The 20,597-nt window shown below is 40.2% G+C and overlaps 1 protein-coding gene across 7 annotated transcripts in view; it reads left to right on the plus strand.

Annotated features, from left to right (window-relative positions):
• The window catches only part of ARHGAP26 (Rho GTPase activating protein 26), a 315,168-nt gene that overhangs the window by 191,402 nt on the left and 103,169 nt on the right, over nucleotides 1-20,597 (plus strand). For all 7 annotated transcript variants that reach the window (XM_043491279.1, XM_043491281.1, XM_043491282.1 and 4 more), the window contains 2 exons: nucleotides 1,979-2,037; nucleotides 7,276-7,381. In XM_043491279.1, the coding sequence (XP_043347214.1) occupies nucleotides 1,979-2,037; nucleotides 7,276-7,381 (165 nt within the window). The remainder of the gene's footprint in view (nucleotides 1-1,978; nucleotides 2,038-7,275; nucleotides 7,382-20,597) is intronic.

Consider the following 20,597-nt stretch of genomic DNA (forward strand, 5'->3'; position numbering starts at 1 on the left):
CTTCTTATGTATCTCACTGTTAAGTTTATCTCTTGCTTCAGGCTTTTCCCTGTAAGTGAAGACACAATGCATTCCAGTATGCTACTGTCTAGCAAATCTGTCTAGTAGCAGAAAGTTCAGTGTTAGTTTGTATTTCCAAAAGGACCATGAAAATTCATAAGGTTTTCTTTGATATCTAGGCATAGAACTGTACATGTGGGTACAGTCCAACCATATGAAAACTGATACCTTTGTTACAGCTGGGTTATCTTCTATTATTGTATAAGTATGACATGTAACATCATTTACTGAAGCACTAGTCCAGAGAAAACTGATACTGTGAAGAGGAATGTTAGAGCCAACATCACACTATTTCCTTTGGTGCCTCCTTGAGATTAATTTCTTCCTGGTATTTATTTAGTAATAAAGATATGCAAGAATTTGTCAGTAATTAATAAACTACAAACTTCTAATTATGGCCCCTTCTCATCCCTAACCTTTATTTTTATTGCATTGCATTATGCATTGACAGGTAGTATTGGGCTGTGTCTATACTGCCACTTTCATCGCTAAAACTTTTGTCATTCTATATGACATTATAGGAGGAGTGGCAAAACTGGAGCAGTGGCCAGTGGTCAGCCTCCAGCAGGTTCCGACTGTTAGTCTTTCCTCCCTTTTCTGTCCCCCCGGGATATTTTTAGTAAAAGTCACGGACAGGTTGTGGGATTCTGTGAAAAATCACACCAGCTACAGGGAGATGCAGAAATTGGCAGCCCTTTCTGTGAATTTTTGTTTACTGCCCGCTTGTGAAAAAACAACCCCCTGAACGACAAAAGTTTTAGCGCTGAAAAGCTATTATCATTATTAAAAAGCACTTTATCTCCGGGAGCTGCACTCCCACCGTTTGTTTGGGGTGTGTGGTTTTTTTTTTGTTTTTTTGTTTTTTTTAATCACCAGGAGAGCTCTCCCCCAGTGATAAAATGTCTCTATACTGCCCATGTCACGGCGCAGCCATGCTATAATGTGGCTAGTGTAGACATACCATTAGAGATGGGATGAGCTGTCCACAGACTGCAGTGGTGGTTCCTAATCCAAAAAGAGGAATATCCATTAGTTTGCAAGTAGCAATAGGTATTCTGTTATGCAGAACATGCTTCTACCTGCCGTGTCTGTATTTTTAAAGCATAAGAGATGGAAACAAAATCCAACGTGGGTGACAAATGTAGTTAGGTTGGTCGATCTCAGCCTGGAAGATCACAATGCCCGCACGTAACATTTCATGAATGGCAATCTTTGCTCCCGAGAGTTTCTAAACTGTTAGTACAGGAATAAAGTAAGAATATGAGACGCAGGACTGGAGTAGTAGGTCATTTCACAGGTCAGGACTGAAGTGTATAGGCAAATCTGAGAGGAGCCCTATGACTAAAATATCAGAGAAGCTGCAGGACAGGATTGCGATCCATTTTAAAATCTGTATGGAGAGAATTAGCACAGCACTACAATGTGCCAGGCATAGCTTTAGCCGCTGCTCTTGGTCTCTCGCTTTCATCAGCACCAAAGTTTACACAAGTTTTCCTTCAAAATACATGTTAAGTTTTCCATGCACAAAAATGGTTGGGTTGGAGATGATGATCATTAGAATTGTAGTGCTGTTTTCTGTGACACATTTTAACATCAAGTTGCTGTAGTATTTCGTTATATGTATATAATACAAGGTTTCAAGAATATAGGGAGGTTTGGCTTGTGTTATTTCTTTTATATATCTTGGTAATTCTGCAGTGGTAATTGATTCAGTTAAAGAGAGGAAAGGAAGGCTAAAACAAAGCTCCCTCTGTATTTTATGTTTTTCCTTATGCGAGGAAACTAGTTAGGAAAGTTGGTATTGCTTAGTGGTGCCCTTTATGATTTAAGAAGGGTTTATGGGAACAGCAGACTCCAAGCTGCATTTCGGAGATTATTTTATTGCTCAAATGTATATGTATTGCTATTCCTATTCCAGAATGCTCCCTGGACCACTCATGATGTACCAGTTTCAAAGAAGCTTCATCAAAGCAGCAAGTAAGTTTTTGTGCATGTGTGCTTGTCACAACCTTCTAAAGAGAAAAATTCCTTTGCAAGCAACTGAATGTAACCCCAATGCCAGTATTCTCCCACTGATCTCCTGATGCCAGATAGACTTTGGTTAATGCTGTAAAACAAAATCAGAATTGAGATGCAAGGGGCATGTTGTCGGGTGTACTGTTTAAAAACAAACAAAAAAAAACCACACACACACAAAAACAGAGTCTAGATGCTGTTGGGTGGGAAGTGGGAGAAAAACATATTGGTACCACAGATGGGTTATTGGAGTTCTAATTAGTTGTATTTTTCAGTCCTAATGTCATGAAAGCATAGCTATGTATGGGTGGAAGGGACCTCGAGATCATCTAGTCTAGCCCCCTAGGCTGAGGCAGAGCCAAATAAAACTAGACCAACCCTGATAGGTGTTTGTCTAACCTGTTTTTAAAAACTCCACAACCTCTCTTGGAAGCCTGTTCCAATGCTCAACTATTCTGATAGTTGGGAAAGATGTTCCCAATATCTAACCTAAATCTGCTTTCCTGTAGATTACGCCAATTACTTCATGTCCTACCTTCGTAGATACAGAGAACAGTTGATCACCAACTTCTTTATAACAGACCGTAACATATTTAAAGATGGTTATCAGGCTCCCGCTCAGTTTTAACCTTTCCTCATAAGTCTGGTTTTCTAAACCTTCTATCGGTTTGTTTGTTTTTTTTTTGGCCAGCCTCTGTACTCTTTCCAATTTGTCTGCATCTTTCCTAGTGTGGCATCCAGAACTGGACACAGTTCTCCAGCGGAGGCCTTGCCAGTGCCGAGTAGAGCAGGACAGTTACCTCCCATGTCTTAAATATGACACATTACTGTTAATGCACCCCAGAATTATATCTTTTTTTTTTTTTAGCAACAGCATCACATTGTTGATTCATATTCAATCTGTGACCCACTATAACCAGATCCTTTTCAGCAGACCTAGCCAGCTATATCCCCATTTTGTACTTGTGCATTGGATTTTCTTCTCCTTAAGTGCAGTGCTTTGCACTGTATTTATTGAAATTCTTTTTGTTGATTTCCAACAAATTCTCCAATTTATGAAGGTCATTTTGAATTCTAAGCCTGTCCTCCAAAGCGCTAGAAACCTCTCCCAGCTTGGTGTCACCTGCAAATTTTATAAACATGCTCTCCTCTCCAATCTATCCAAGTCATCAATGAAAATATTGAATAGTACCAGACCCAGGACAAAGCCTGGCAGGTCCCCTTACGTATGCCCTGCCAACTCCCACCCCGTTTGACAGCAAACCATTGATACTCTTTAAGTATGGTCTTTTTCAACAAGTTTTGCACCATCGTATAGTAATTTCATCTAGACTTCATTTCCCGAGTTTGCTTATGAGAATGTCATGTGGGACTGTGTCAGAAGCCTTACTAAAGCCTTACTAAAATCAACTATCATGTCAACAACTCCCCCCCCCCATCCAGTAAGCCAGTTACTCTGTCAAAGAAGAAAATTAGGTTTATTTTGCATTATTTGTTCTTGACAAATCTATGTTGGCTATTACTTAAACATAAGAATGGCCCTACTGGGTCAGACCAAGGGTCCATCAAGCCCAGTATCCTGTCTTCCGACAGTGGCCAGTGCCAGATGCCCCCGAGGGAATGAACAGAATAGATAATCATCAAGTGATCCACCCCCTGTTGCTCATTCCCAGCTTCTGGCAAACAGAGGCTAGGGACACCATTCCTGCCCACAACTAAAGATCTAACTCTCTATCATGGAGGTCACAGACTTCATGACTTAAACAGACCTCTCTGACTTCTTCAGCTTCAGCCAAAACAAACCTAATCAATGGCAGGGCTGGAGCAGTTGTCAGCCTCAGGCCAGGAGCAGTGGTGAGGCCAGATCAGCCCCCAGGGCCAGAGCAGGGGCCACTGGAGCAGGGGCAGCAGTCAGGGCTGAAGCAGCAGTCAGCATCTGCCATTGCAGGAGCAGTGGCTGGAGCTGGAGGTCAGCCACCGGAGCAAAAGCCTGGGACCAGGTCAGCCCCCGGGGCAGGAGCAGGAGCAGCGGTCAGGGCCAGAGTAGCCCCTGGCACCAGCGGTCATCTCCTGCCACAGGAGCAGCAGCCAAGCTGGGTCAGCATCACAGGAGGAGTGGCAAAGCTGAAGCAGCAGCCAGCGGTCAGCCTCCAGCAGGTTCTGACTGTTAGTCTTTCCTCCCTTTTCTGTCCCCGCGGGGTATTTTTAGTAAAAAGTCACGGACAGGTTGTGGGATTCTGTGAATTTTTGTTTACTGGCCGCGATCTGTCTGTGACTTTACTAAAATACCCCATGACAAAATCTTAACCTTATTTATAACACTGATGTCTAGGACCTTATGAACATACATTGTACCACTTTAATTATATTGGTATAATTGGTATAGTTAAAGCGGTACAATTCTCCTACTGCGGTTGCAGCTATACCAGTATAAAAGTGCTTATACTAGTACATCTTATTCCCACATAGCACCTTTGTATCAGTACAACTGTGTTCCCACTAGGGGTTGTAGCACAATAACTACTTCAGTTAAAAGAAAAGGAGTACTTGTGGCACCTTAGAGACTAACAAATTTATTAGAGCATAAGCTTTCGTGAGCTACAGCTCACTTCATCGGGAATGCATCCGATGAAGTGAGCTGTAGCTCACGAAAGCTTATGCTCTAATAAATTTGTTAGTCTCTAAGGTGCCACAAGTACTCCTTTTCTTTTTGCGAATACAGACTAACACGGCTGCTACTCTGAAACCTGTACTTCAGTTAAGAAAATCACACTCTAATCAAAATAGCTATCAGTTCAAAATGTGTGTGTAGATCAGACTTACAGGTGACAGTAGCACTTATGAGGTAGTGCTTCTACATTAATCTAATTCAATCTGTGCTGTCTTCAGAAGTCTCTCTTTATCATGCTTTCTTCCACTGCTTTTCAACAGTCCTACTGTTTTACCATTGAGGTTCATAGTTCTGATCAGCTGTTATATAGCTGTTTGGTTCTAATTGCAGTGAAGATACAGCCCCATGAAATGAATCCCTCACTCATTTAAGCAGCGATAGTGACAAGTTAGCCATTGAAGTCTCGTTATAGAACACAGATGCGTTCCAAATTCCTGATACAGTTATAGGAAGGGTTGGTACAATCACCTACTGAGATTGCGCGTCACATTTTTAGACTCTGTTTTCAATTGCCTATAATTTTGTCACACTTAAGTGTTTGAGCATAAATTTTCCATGAAGTGTGTACCTCGGGCTGATTTTTTTGGGAAAATTTCAGCTAAATTGGGTGCCTTGTTTCTGAAAATGAGGCAAGGGGAAAAATGCCCATGTTAAAAAGTTCTGGTTACCTTTTCTCTCCAAAGCTCTAGTGCCACCATAGTTTTTAGGAGGACTTGAAATTTGGTAAGGGATGTCAGTGGGTAGCTTTTGCTGTCCCTATGAAAATCTGCCCAAATTTGGCCAAGTTGTAAGCCTTTCAAAAATTGTAGCGCGTACATGCTGGGTGGAGACTTCTTAGATTTTAGCCTCTAAACTCCCCAAAGTCTCATCTGCTCTATGCATGCTCCACCCCCTCACCTCCTCACAGGAGTGTTGTGAAAATAAATTCACTAATTTGCAAAGCACTCAGAAATGAAGTGATGATTCTAGTAAGAGAGAAGTCTATGAAGAAATAAGCAATTCTGTCTTCAGTACAGAGCGGGCATAGTGCTCAGTAAACAAGGCCTAGGGCCATATATTGAACAGTGAGGAGAAATCAAAATATTGAATAGCTGCTCATTAAGCGAGCACTGTCCACTTTGTGCACTGTATGAGGCAGGGGCTCTGTTGGGTATGTAATTATGGATTTAGGTTACAGACCTTGGTAGATATGAAGGTGTTCAGTGCTGTTCTTAGATATTGAATGGTTAGCATTTGGGACCAGGAATAAGGACTCCGGTTCCCTTATTTCAACCCTGTCACTGACCTTGGGCAAATCACTCAAATTCTCTGTTTCAGATTTATTTCTGTGAGGTTGTCTGTTGCCTTCTAAACTTACAGGGCTATTGTGAGGGTCAGTTAATTGTAAAGAGTTTAGCAACCTTGCATCTCAAAACAAGTGCCAGGTACATAGCTGCTGATGTTGCTAGTCTTTCATGTGGTACGTTAATGTGCTGAAATGACTCCATTTGAACCTGCCCTTCCTGGAAGGGAAAGGGAGGATGAAATATCCAAAGAAGGGCTTTTAACAAGATGACTTCCAATGACTTTCTCACTAAAGGCCCCATGCTATAAATGAAATGCAAATATTAAGATATTTCCACTTTTGTGAATGAAATAAGGATGACCAGTTGTCAAAACCTTTCTAGCTATCAGGCTAAAGATACCCTTATGGAGATTGAACATGTACTATGCAAGCACATTCAGCTGCTTTCTCTGTTGAAACAAGCCAAATGGTAACCACTTGAATTACAGTCAGCCTGTTCTCTGGTTGTAAGTGCCTTGGCTTTGCTTGGCATTTTGTCAACCTCCATCCTCAATCCCTTAGTTCACCCCTGTGGTTTGGGTGTCCCTTTTTTTTTTAGAAACTTTTTTTCATCATGGGGGACTACATGGGTAAAAAGAAACCTTAGAATTTTGAGGACCCACAGTGCAGCTGAATAGAGAGATGATGCAAAACCAGGGCTTCATGCTAGAGTTGGTCAGGAATTTTTCAACAACTGTTTTTTTGGGAAAATGTCAATTGTCATAACCAAAACTTCAAAGACAGACCCCCCCCCCCCAGGGTAGCCAGTAGCCTGGTGATTACAGTTTGGAAGATCCAGGTTCAAGTCCTTCCTTTGCCAATTTCAGTCTCTCCTGGGGAGCTGTTCCGCTTAGTATAAATAATTAAATATTCCCCGCAGGATAGACTTAAACCTGAGTCGCTTGCATCTCAGTTGAGTGCCCAGTCTGTCTGGTGCAACAAATATTTAATTATTTATCCAAAATGGAACAGATCCAACAGGAGGGATTGAGAGACAGAGACTGACTTGGTAGCTCGGCTATTGGCCATTCCGATCTCTGATATCTTGAAAATCTTCATGGGATAGATGAACCATTTTCCGCCCAGCTGTATTCAAGACACCTACATCTCTGATTGAATCTGTGTCCTGATCTGGGTGTTTTTTTCTGTTTAAAAAAAAAATAGCAGGTAGCAGATGGAATAATCTCCTTGTTACCCAATGCAGAGCTGGAGAATCAGGAGTCCAGAATCTCCGAGATCCATAACCTTGTTCATCGGCTCCCAGAAAAAAACAGACAGATGCTGCAGATGCTCACGAACCACTTGGCAAAGTAAGTGTATGGCTTTGAGATACTTACTTTATTCCCTAAAAGTTAATAGTCCTAGGAAAAATTTCTTGCGTGTGTGTGTGGGGTCTTGAGTCAGACATACCTGACTGCATCACGGTAACTGAAAACCTGTGTGTGAAAGAAGCATTACTGCAAAGAAGGACATGGAGGAGATGCAGTAGGAAAGAAATCCTAGCTTTCTGACGGCTATATATGATCACTCAGTATTTGTGGTGCTTCAGTCCTACATTAACCACTTCATTGCTGTATTGTTGTTTTAGATAGAATGCACGTGCTGTGGTGATAGAAATGTACCATTGCTTCCAATGGTATGTTAATAGGTGACGATTGTAGAGTGGTTGCCATGGAGAGGCCAGAGTGATGCGGGTTAAAAGCAAATCAAAATTATAAAGAGATCAGAGTTATCACAGTGATATGGAGGACTACATTTCCACATCATATATATTGTTCCCTATGCAGCCTGATTCATCACACAGCCAGTGCTTTGGTCACCGTGAAACTTTTGGGGCAGAAGGTTTGGTAAAGTTTTGATTTCAGTGATGGGGTGGCCTGTAATCTGCCCTCATAATTGCCATAGAGCTCATTGGTTATTGTTTAAAGAAGTGAAAACACCACCGGGAGTGACTGAGCAGTTCACATGCCAGCTTCAGGGATAGGAGATCATACCTGGCCATTCCTTCACCATGTATACAGGAAAGGTTAGCAAGGACTTGAGGAAACATTGGAATGAGTTAAGCGTAGGGTGACCAGATAGCAACTGTGGAAAAAACGGGACAGGGAGTGCGGGGTAATAAGCGTCTATATAAGAAAAAGTCTCCCAAAACAGGACTGTCCCTATAAAAACGGGACATCTGGTCACCCTAGTTAAGCGGGCTGTAAATAAAAATTTGGGAAAGCATAAAGCTATCTATTTAAATAAAAAACACTTGAAATGTGCTTACAAAAAAAAAAAAGACACCAGATGCTTTCTTATGACCTTTGTGCCGGTTCTGTGGAACCAGAGCAAGGCTGTTTAAAAAGCAGAAAAGCTGGTTTAGATCGTAGTTTCAAAACCTCAGATGCTTACAGTCTCAAGCCAAAGGAGAGGGAGTTCCAGCTACTTCCACCAGCCAAATATGCGCAAGGAGTCTCATGACTGCTTCAGTGCTTTGCATTATTTTTTTAGTGGTGGTTGTTTTATTTAAAAGAGAACTCATATTTAGTCACTGTGGTATTCGGAGGGGGGAAGGAAGGAGTCAGGAGAGCACAGTGGGCTTTGTGCTGTTTTAGCAGAGCTTTGTTAAGAGGGAGAAGGGATTTAAAAACAAACAGACAAATAATATGTGTGGGGCAGACTTTGTTATTTTTCAGGGTAAAATGCCATTAGCAGTTTTTCCCATTACATAGCTCTTCCCAGGGAAAGGCAGAAAGTCACTATAACGAAAAGCTGCTTTGCTTCTTTTTTGTTTTTATTTTTTGGAATTGGAATATTGAGCTAAAGGGCCTGCAGAGACATTCACTGAATTCTAGGGAGCATTGCCCGCATGTGCTTGCTAATATTAATAAATAGCTGTATTGTTTTGCTTATAAATAAGAAGGTATCCATTGTGGTTAGGGTCACCCTGTCAGTAATTCCTGAGACACAATCAGGTTATAGGTTTCAGAGTAGCAGCCGTGTTAGTCTGTATCCGCAAAAAGAAAAGGAATACTTGTGGCACCTTAGAGACTAACAAATTTATTTGAGCATAAGCTTTTGTGAGCTACAGCTCACTTCATTGGATGCATGCAGTAGAAAATACAGCGGGGAGATTTTATATACACAGAGAAAATGAAACAATGGGTGTTACCATACGCACTGTAATGAGAATGATCAGGTAAGGTGAGCTATTACCAGCAGGAGAGAAAAAATCCTTTTGTAGTGATAATCAAGGTGGGCCATTTCCAGCAGTTGACAAGAATGTGTCAGGAACAGTGGCGGGGTGGGGGGGGGAAAGGAATAAACATCGGCAAATAGTTTTACTTTGTGTAATGACACATCCACTCCCAGTCTTTATTCAAGCATAATGTAATGGCGTTCAGTTTGCAATCAGGTTATAGGCTCTCATCAAATAGCCAGCACTCATTACAGTCCTTCAATCATCCTCACATATGAAAGGTTTTAGAGTTGCAGCCGTGTTAGTCTGTATCCGCAAAAAGAAAAGGAGGACTTGTGGCAGCTTAGAGACTAACAAATTTATTTGAGCATAAGCTTCCGTGAGCTACAGCTCACTTCATGCATCCGATGAAGTGAGCTGTAGCTCACGAAAGCTTATGCTCAAATAAATTTTAGTCTGTAAGCTGCCACAAGTCCTCCTTTTCTTTTTTTCTCACATATGAAAGTATTTTTTCTCCCACATTGCTATGTGTAGCCCCTTTGTCTAGTGAAGCTCACGTTGCTGTACTAAAAGACACTTTCCCTTTGGCCTGGAGGCACCATCTCTAGGGATAGAGGAGGATAGTTCAGTTCCTTTGGCCTGTTCAATCTGTGACCTCACTGCCGAGGCTGTTGACAAGGGGGACAAGTAGTGCCAGTGGCAACCTTTAGTGGGATAAATGGGTGTGCAATTGATTTTAAGCTTTATCCTTCACTTAGTATCTGGAGAGGATAGTTGGGGAAGATATTGTGTGTGTGAGAGCCATGGGAAGAGAAGGGGAAGTGTGCATGTTGAGAATGATTTATGGAAAGGGAAAGATGGCAGTATTTTAGGGGTAGAAGATACCGAGCAGACAGGATTCTTTAAAAAAAGAAAAAAAAATCACCTTCCATTGGGTAGAAGAAATCATCCCCTGGATTGTTAATTCACTTTGCTAATGCATACACTGCATAATTTGCACACGCAGAGGGCCAGTGTCTCTCCCAATTTCTCAGCAAAGATTTAATAGTAGAGTGTGGCAGTGAGGCTTCACGTTACTGAGACTTGCTACTTTCACAAAACACACTAAATAGTATCTTTTGCTAGAGCATTACAAAGGTCTCTAAATATGTGTAAACTGCATTGGTCAAATAAATGAACAGGGTTCCTCTTGAGCTATATTATCTCTGATGCATTGTGTTTGTTTTCTAGCTAATTTGCAGTAGAACTCTTAGCAATTAATGTGGACTAGCAGGGTTCTACTATTAATAAAATTGCTAATACAGTTGATACATTTGACATGGCAATTATTAATTAAAAAATTAAAGATCAATCTCTCATAAGCATCTCTAAACTCTTAGTATGTGTGAAGTAGCGCATTACCTAGGAAATGCTAAAACACTTACCTTAGCTAGAGGAGTGGTTCTCCTAGAGCTGGACTCTGAAAAGCGGGAGGCTGGGTGTGGCAAGTGGTACTTGAGAGTAGAATACTGTTTTCAGTCCCCACCTGCTTTGTACATACATACAGGCACAGAAACAGACTCTTCAAACCCTGGGCAAAAGTGGGTTTTGCTTTTGGGCTATATGACCACTTAAAAGAAAGTGGAAAAGGAAAGATGCAGGAGATGGAAGGGTGGGTGTGGGGGAATGCACAGAAGAGAGCAAACCAAAGACAGGAGAAAGGGAGAATGAGAAGGCTAGAAAAGAAAAATTAGGTAGATTTCAGCTGCTAGGTTAGTACGTTTTACTTTATTCATGTTGCTGCATATATTTTTGTCAGTTTTTCCAGGCAGTTTTATATTCTAATCATTTAAAATATGCATGTTCAGCCTATGTCAGGACTGTTTCAACAGTAACCAAACCCTGTTTCCTCTTCCCTCTTGCCTTTCAGACCCAGTTTTCTTGGAACATACTATTAGGTTAATCTTTGGTCCATTAATAGTTTAAACCTGTATTTCTCCTTCACAGACACACACTCACTGTTTCTGTGATGAATCCAGCTTTGATTTACTGTTACTATAGGAGGATAGTGATGTTTGTTGTGATTTACTTAGGAGTATCTCTGTAAAAGACAAGGATAACCCATGCTGACTTGAACTGTCCCAAAGTTTGCAGCTGTTCTGGTCTATGTCAGCAGGAATTTACCACCTAGCATTTCAGCAGAGGCATCTATAGATGTTACAGTGACACAGATGACCTGTCAAAGTGCCTGGGGTTTCTGTTTCAAAGGTGATGTGAAAGCTGAGCAAAGAAGCTTAACTGAAGTCCAAAGCATTTTAATAAGTAAAAGGTTAAAAACCAAAAAAGGTCTTGTGAACACCTTGTTACTGTTTTGAGTTATAGGATTCTGTATTGTTTAATCTATCTGTTACATCTCAAACACTTTCCTCAGAGGGTTCCAGGGTTTATGGAGGAATTATGCTAGGCGAAGAGCAGGTACAGAAAATGAAATTTAAAAAGCGTTCAATTAAATAGAGTATTGCATATTTCAGGAGGATTCCGCCATCCCTGCACTCTGTTTAGAGTTTGGTGGATACATTTTAACTAATTTTTCCTAATAAAAATGTTGTAGTACTTTAGTGCTGGCATTTGACATTTGTTTCTTCACGGCAGTTTGGCTGGAAACTCATTTTTCTTTCAGTTGTATGGAAATGTCTGTTAAAAGTAGGTCACTGCAGTGTTAGAATTGTGCCAGGGCTGAGCCCTGTTAGTTCAAGACGCAGCCCGGGAATGTCTCATGAGTGGCGTGAGTGTATGTTGAGGAGGCTGAGGTGGGGTCAGGATAAATAAAATTGATCTTTCCTCCCTGTAGCTTTTTCATTTTGGTGTCTGACACAAGGTTGTAATTTTGATACTGTTACAGTTATCCACTTGGAAGGGCCAAAGACTTATGCATAGAAACACAAACAAGCAATTATATTAAAATTTTTTGAAATCTGTGAAAAAATTTTATAATTTTTTTTTTTTTTTTTGCAAAACAGCAGAATGAGATTAAAAACATTTCATATAAAATCAGCTGGAGTTAAGGATACTTGTAGAAAAAAACTTCTGGGATTTTTCTTCTTTCTGGGGGGGAAGAGAGGCAGCAGTTAATCTGCTATCCTCCACTCTGTGGTAACCGGTCAAAAACCAAATGCCATCTAGCAACTCGCTTTTTCTTGTATATTTTTAAGCCTTTTTGCCACTTAAATCCCTCTTGGGCCCTAACACCTATCCTTAGAGTTGGTCTACACTGAGATTTTTGCCCTAGTTTGGACACTTGGATATCGCTATAAATGCATAAACACTAGAGGATCACACTGATTTAATCAAATAGTTTTTTCTTTTCCAGTTTAGTTAAACCAGTGCAAAGCAGAGTGTAGTCAAGCCCTTTGTTGTCAGGTGTCCAAGAAACTGTGCTGATTACACTACGTCTCAATCTCTGGAACCAGATTTCATTCCTTCCCCACTTCTTCCCCCCCCTCCCCCCCGGCCTGGTGTTTAAATAAGTAGATGCTTTGGAGATACAGAACGGAAAGATTTTGATCCATTTACATTTCAGGAATTAGAATTTTTAGTCTCCTTGATTTATTTTTATGTCTGAAAATTTTTTGTTGTTGTAGCTGCGAGAATCATGCTCATTAATAAATACTTTGTAGTTCTATAGCACCTTTTTCATCCAAGGCTCCTGAGGCGATTTTGATAGTGTTTCCCTTTGTGACTCATATCACCCATTGCTGTTTGTCTTTCTGTCAGCAAAAAAACTCCTGTCAGTCTGAGGCAACAGACTTGTCATTTTCTCTGGGCTGTACATCTATTTCCTTTACTGGTGAAAGATCAAAACAACTAAATTTATCGTGTCTAAAGTGTATGTATGTGCATTTAGTAGAATTAATTCTCTTTAATCATTCACAGCTGCAGCCTGACCAATGGAGACTTGCTCCCTGTGTTTTTGCTACAGTAGCGTATTTTTGGCTTTCATGTTTTAACCAACACAGTAGTGATCACTACCTGTAGTACAGATTGTTCTCAGTCTTGGTTTCCGTTGGTTCTGCAAGGCAGCAACTCTCTGATATCAGCCAAGGGTGGAAGTTACACAGAGATCTTTTTACATTATGGCTCGCTAACCTGTAAATGTGGGGCTGGGCTAGAATGAAAGTAGATAGGAGGATGGAATATGAACTGGAAGTAGAATAAAACTAATTCCAAATACTTTTATCAAGGTCTTAAATCATTTTCTTACTAAAGAGTCATTGGCAAGAAAGTCCTCCAGGGCCATGTGCTCAAATATAATATAGCATTTGCTGTATTGTTTGTGTTGCATAGTCGTATCTTTGACCTGGGTAGCATATATACTTTTTGCACTTAGGGAAAATGAACAATACTGCAGGCCTGCTTTTGGGCAGACCTAAATATCCTGGTAGAGGCCATGTTCTCCCTTCGTATTGAGTATGGCACTTACCTCTACACTTTCAGCAAGTACACTAGATCAATAAACCCTCTCACTGAGGCACCCGTTCAGGAAGATGAGCTGTTGCAGGGATTTTTACCTCGGAGGCTTTTTCCCTTGAAGGTGCAGCAAGCAATCTGGCTGCTTCTTCTTGGCCTGGCTGGCTCTGATTTCATCCTCCTGGCTGCTGTTTGTGCTGCTGATTGGTAACTGTTCATTTGTTGAGTTTATGCACTACTTCCAGAAAGCCATTCTTATCTAGGACAGTCTGGAAATTTCCACTTGTTTCTGGGGCCTTTTGGTTGCTTCTTTCTCTCATACGTTCTCTCCCCAATCTGGTGGACAAAAGAAAATAGCAAATCAAACTCTCTGGACTTTGAATGGAAAAATTAAACAGAGTTCCTCCTTCTTTTGCTGTTGTTTTTTTCCCACTTCAGTGTGAAACTTTAATTTTGCCAGTTATTCATGTCCTAATCCTTTGGACTGAGACACATTACAGCCCTGGACTGAGATCTGGACCTGCTCAAATTCATGGTTAACTTCTAGGAGAAATCTCAGTTTATGATCTCCGTGGTGCTTACTCCTACTGTGGAATAAGAAGAGAGTCGCCCCATTAGAAGTAATCGTATTTCAAACATAGGTTAATAAAGCTCATTAGACTGCTTCAGTGTTGTTTAGTTCTGTGCCCATCCTGACTGATATAAATGGTAGTCAGCAGGCATATCAGGAACTTCTTTTCGCCCTGTCTCCTAATATAAGATCAAGAGATAATGCAATGATATTGAAAGGTGAAAAATAAGAAATAATAATAAGAAGAAATAATTTTTCTCACAATGTATAATTGGACTGTAGACCTCATTACCACAGTATAACGTTGAAGGGCAAGTAGTTAGCAAGATTAAAAAAGGGCTTGGAGTTTTACATGGATAACAGTATTCAGCATTTTTATAGTAAATACTTTAACAAATTTTTTGAAGGCATATAAAAGCTTATGCTTCAGAGTTTAAGCAAATCTTTAACTACCAGGAATTAGGAAGAAAGTCTCTTTGAGGGCAGATTATCCCACGTCTGCCTACTGCAGGGTTTTTTGCACCTTTCTCTGAAGTATCTAGTGCTTACCACTGTTGGAGATAAGATACTAGATTGGATGGACTATGGGACTGACCCAGTCTGGCAATTTCTGTATTGCTATGTTGTTCAGACTCAGCTGAATGTATAGGCCCTTTAAAACAGGTGCCTATTGATTTGTTGACAGTAGAACTCTGATTTCTTGGAACACACTGAGGTTCCCACACTGAGCAAGCTTTAATGTTCAGTATTTATGTGTGAGAAGTTTCATGTAAAAGTTCAAAACAATTAAATTTGTGTCTGATTTGCATGATGATCACTGAGCACGTGCAGTCACACCTGCCCTTGGAATGAGATTATAAGCATTTAGTGAAAGTTGCCACACCAACCTTTGTGCCTGCCAGGGCTTTTCCTTTGGGTAGCCCTGCACCAGAGTAGTTATATTGGGTAGCCCTGCACCAGAGTAGTTATAAGTGCTAATGTCAACTTTCAGTTTGTTCTCCTTCCCCAAGCTAGTAATATAACATTATTAGTGGCTTCATTCTCTTGATTCAAGGAGATAATATATCAGAATGAATCCAGAGAGCAATTAACAATGGAACGCATGGTAGCTAGCCAAAAACAATTGCAGAACTAAACACTTGATGTGGTCTGGTTTAGTTACAAAACTGCATATAGAAAGTATATACCTTATGTGTATGTTTGCGCATGTGTGCATATATAAAATACAAATGCAGGCAAGGGCTTTCAAAAGTAAATAGTGATTTTGAGTGCAGTGTGATACCTCAAGGGGGCTTCATTTGCAAAGGGTGGGTGCTCAGGGTTCTGGAAAATCAGGCCTCTTTCAGCGGTCTTCAGTTGGCACCCAAAAAGTGTGGCACCCAGAATTACTAGTCACTTTTCGAACTCTCAATGTGCATGTGCACACACTGTGTGTGTGTGTGAGAGAGAGAGAGAGAGAGAGAATCCATCTTCCAACTAAAAAATGCCTTTAAATATGTAAGAGACTAGGTGGAGTGAGGTAATATTTTTTTATTTTTCTGTTGGCGAAAGAGGCATGCTTTTGAGCTTGAAGTGTAACTTTTGTAAATTTTATTATTATAACTTTTCCTTTCCACATCTCTCTTCCTGCCTGTGGAACTCTGTTGGAAGCATTTCAGAGTAGCAGCCGTGTTAGTCTGTATTCGCAAAAAGAAAAGGAGTACTTGTGGCACCTTAGAGACTAACAAATTTAAATTTGTTAGTCTCTAAGGTGCCACAAGTACTCCTTTTCTTTCTGTTGGAAGCAACTTTTTACATCCAGTGTGTTGAATTAGCAAGTAGCACTTCAGCCTGTGGTATTTTTAGGACTATCTAGGTTAAGGTCTCACTGTGGAGAAAACTGTTGGAGGATTTGCTTTTAAAAAAATACTCTTGATTTGGCAGATAGAGTACTCGGTATACAAAAATACTCCGTTCCCTATGTAGTAAGTCTCCTTTCTTTTGCCAGGAATTTAAGAGCTGGTGTGAAATTGGAACACTTTGCTCCAGCGTGCCATATTTTTTTCTACTGTTTATTTTTTTCTTAATTACATTTTTAATTAGTTTTAATGATGGTGGAAGGTGCCAGATTTAATAACTCTGGTCTTGAAAACCAGCCAGACAAGTTTGGGTAGGAGTTGGAGCCAACAAAGGCATAGAGTATATAGGATGGCAGAGAAGGTGGTAGGGTTTCTCTGCCTAACAGGAGAGTGTAGTCATCTGGCAGCACTCTGAACCCCATAAAGATTAAAGAGTTTGGGTTTAAGAAGATTGCAGAAGAATCCAAAATAAAGTTAGTAGTATTTTTCTGTATCTAATGTCTGTTTCCCCTTGACTTCCCAATTGGGGGCGTTGAAGGGGGGCAGCAGGGAAAGTCCAAGAGGAAGGAGAGAAGCAGAAGTAACAATTTGCATGTATTTAGCACCTTTATCTCAGGGGTTTTTGGACACCTTTTATAGACACTAACTTATGAATCCTCACAAATCCCTCTGAGGTAAATGTTATCTCCATTTAACAGGTAGGGAGACGGAGACACAGAGATGAACTGACTTGCCCACTGGCACATCGAGTCAGTGGCAAAGCTGGGACTTGCACTCAGAGCACTTGATTTCCAGTCACATGCACTAATGCATTTGCTTCAGTGAGACCTCAAAACAGACAACAGAATGCCAATCAAAAACTACATTAATCAGAAAATAATGCTGGTTCTTCTATGGAAGGATACTCTTACGAAACCATCCTGATTTACCAAGCTGTGGTCGTGAAACAAGCCACAGTCGAATCTAAACTAAATCCTTCTTCTAGCAAGGGAGTTGAGAAATAACATCTCAGACCAGTGATTATGATCAGAGGCAATTGATCTAAATGAACAAATAATAATTGATTTCTATATTGTGCCTTTCAATGCAGATTATATACACGTGTAGTACTTTTGCAGTACAGCCATCTGTGGGGTTGGAAATAGCAGCCTCTGAAGAACAGTGGAGTAGGGAAATTTAGATTGTTGACACCAAATAGAACTGTTGCAAAATGTGCATTGACTCATGAATGCCCACCCCTATGGACTAAAGCATTTAAAAATCTATCTGAAAGACCTCCATTTAGTAAGCCCTATGGAAAATAATTTTATTTACTCAGAGGGATAAAGGGTTGTGTTTTCCTTCCTAGGTTTAAAACCTGTCATTCCAAGAAACTCTTTCAAACCATCCCCTTGGGGTACTTGCTAATTGGAGACAAGAGTTATAATAATGCTTTTGATATTAAGGTTTTGAGTTTATTAACACTCACAACAAGTTATTTTCTTTCTTTCTTTCTTTCTTTCTTTCTTTCTTTCTTTCTTTCTTTCTTTCTTTCTTTCTTTCTTTCTTTATTCTGAGTGGCAAATCTAAAACAGCAGAACCAGTTCTATGTGACTTGAGTTACAATGAAGAACGAAGGCAATTGGAAGATGGAGGCCAAGTGGAGAAATCTGGAAGTGTGAAGGCATTGTGCATGCTAGATAGAATGGATATGAAATAATTGCTTAACTGAAGCTTGCTGTGTATTGTCATGCAGCTTGTCATTCACAGATTCCTATGAAAGGCATGAAATCCTTCAAGCATGCTCCTCCTCTTCCATCAGGTTTGGGTTTGTGAGGGCTTTGGTTTGTTTCAAAGTGGAAGAAGTGGCAGAGGTTGAAGAGATCATTGTTAAGATTAATTTGAAATCTTAGAGTGACCACTTTGTGTGGCTAATTTAATTATTGTATTTAACTGAAACCACCTGCAGCTGCTGAAAAAGACAAAGAACGTCAAGGTCCATATTTATTTCCCTTGCAAGTGCCTCTTATAGGGAACCATTTCAGCTGCCAGGCTTGTTTAAACTCTCACATATTTTAAACATTAACAGAATTTGAACGTTTTGGTTTCCAACATTTCAGCTCCCTTTGCTTTCTTGGTTTTTCTTTTAGCCCCTCTATGGGATGTTTTACTTCTCACCTATTTCACTGAGATTCTAGTTTCTTGTACAGTGGAAGGTTTCAGAGTAGCAGCCGTGTTAGTCTGTATTCGCAAAAAGAAAAGGAGTACGGATGAAGTGAGCTGTAGCTCACGAAAGCTTATGCTCTAATAAATTTGTTAGTCTCTAAGGTGCCACAAGTACTCCTTTTCTTTTTGAGAGTAATGTTGCTGGCAGTTGTTGCATGGGATCCAGGAATGTATTCCATATGTAAACAACTAAACATCCTCCCAGAATGCTGTGGTAACCCTTGAGTCTAAAATCAGATTTTGGAGTGGAATAGTCTACTGCTTGGGAGCTAAATGTTGAGATCCTGGCTTATCCCTTACTCAGGCAAACTCCACCTGAAGACAATGCAACTTTGTATGGGTAAATTGGGGTTCAAGCTGAATTAAGACCTCAGGGTTTGGTGTTTTAGTTAGCAAACAAGGTGCCGAGGAGAAGATTGTTAGTGCTGGGGAAACCCAGAAACTCAGGGAGTGGTGATATTTCAAAACCAGGTCAAACTAGTAGTCACTGAAAGTCGTGGCATCTGGTTTTGGTTACCTATGTGAAAATATTTGGAAGGTACCATTCCAGTTCCTATAGGAAAGTGTCCATGTCAAGTGCATGTATTCCATGATTGGTACTACAGATATTGGCATCGTATCAGGCTTAGAAGGGCCAAGAATTGAAAGGGCAATGACTAAATTACCCTCTTGCCCACAAAGAGATGTTTCCTGCAGGCCAGAGTCTGGGATGCATTGGTTCGTAAACCTGCTGCTGATGTTCTGCAAGTGAGCAATAAAAGGGGTTGGACTGTCAATCCAGCACTTTCAGAATTGCTCAGTTTTTTGAAAAAAATTTACAAATATTTAATAATACTTGAGAGTGCTAGCTAATAGAGATGGCATACATGGTAAGATCTGGAGACTGTTGGGTAGTCTAATAATAGAACAGGCTTGGATCAGACAATGTTAAAATTCTGTCAGATACTGTTTATTTCCTGTTGCTCTTTGCATTTTAAGAGACAGATTATATTTTTTACCTTCAAAATGTTTTCTTCTTTGTGACTATAAATTACCTTGTTGGGTTTTTTTTTCTTCACTTCAGTAATGCTATATTGAAAGGGATTTGGGAACTTCTGTAACTGGGTTTTAGGATTATAACTAAGAGGTAGAATGTAGCTGACTTTCTCATATTTAAAACTATTCATTTTCATTAAAATAATAATGCTCAGTTTGTGCACTCTTTTTGGACCTTGGCATGGAGTGGCACCTTAAAGGCTTCTACAGATCATGTCAATACCCACCCCTGGATCTCAGTATATCAGTCCAGAATGAGCCTAAAATTCAGAAATTGGAGACCTGATAGTCCATACTCCAGAAGTCAAGAGGGGGTTTCCAGCAATTTCCTGGGGAGTCTGTTCTATCACCTTATAGATCCTATTGCTAGGAAACTTTTCCTGATAGTCATCCTATGCTTTCCTTTGCTCAGCCCTATCCAATTACTCCTAGTCATATCTTCTTCTGGTCCCTCCTTAACATTTGCATCCTTCAGATCCTTGACAGCTATTACATCTCCCCTCTTTTCAAGCCTTTTTCTAAAATGCACATTTGTTAATTTCAATTGTTCCAGGACCACACTAGTCAAGGTCTTTGAAACCTGCTATTGGCTTATCATAGTGTGTTCGAATGAGGATATGTCCTGTAGAGATTAAAGATTTTTGTCAATGCTTTGAGATGCAAATTCCTTGACATGAGAGTAAGTCTCTTCATCTCTCCATGTTTTTACTTGATTCATGTCAAATTGGATTAATTGTTGGTGCAGTCTTGTACTTATGATCCTATTGTTCATTTGTCATTTTACACAACACTATAGATATGTCTGGTGCTTTCCAGGCAAATGAAGTACACCTATGGCAGAAGTTCCCTTAACTTTGTTATAGAGTTTCCAGTCACTTGGAGTGGTGATGGAGAAGATGGAAAACTTGAGAGAATCAAATCAAGGATACTGTACTTGCCGAAGTCTACTTAGATTTTCTTTCAAAACACTAGAGATATTTACGTTCAAAGGTCCCTTGCTCTAACTGCATGCAGAGTTGATAAGTGAGATTATTGTACACCATTTATTCTCAGGAAGCTTTTGATATGAATTTTGATTTGAGATGGAGTGGATTGAATCTCAAAACAATCAAGATTAGGCTCTGCAGAGGTGATGCTTGGAGACCCCTAACCATGAGTAGCTGGTCACAGGTTCATCTGAAATGTAAAGTTGAACAGAGTTTTTCACTGACACATTGCTAGGGACATCAATTATGAGCTTAGAAGTCTCA

The sequence above is a fragment of the Dermochelys coriacea genome, chromosome 8, assembly GCF_009764565.3.
Source record: "Dermochelys coriacea isolate rDerCor1 chromosome 8, rDerCor1.pri.v4, whole genome shotgun sequence".
Classification (NCBI taxonomy): Eukaryota; Metazoa; Chordata; order Testudines; family Dermochelyidae; genus Dermochelys; species Dermochelys coriacea.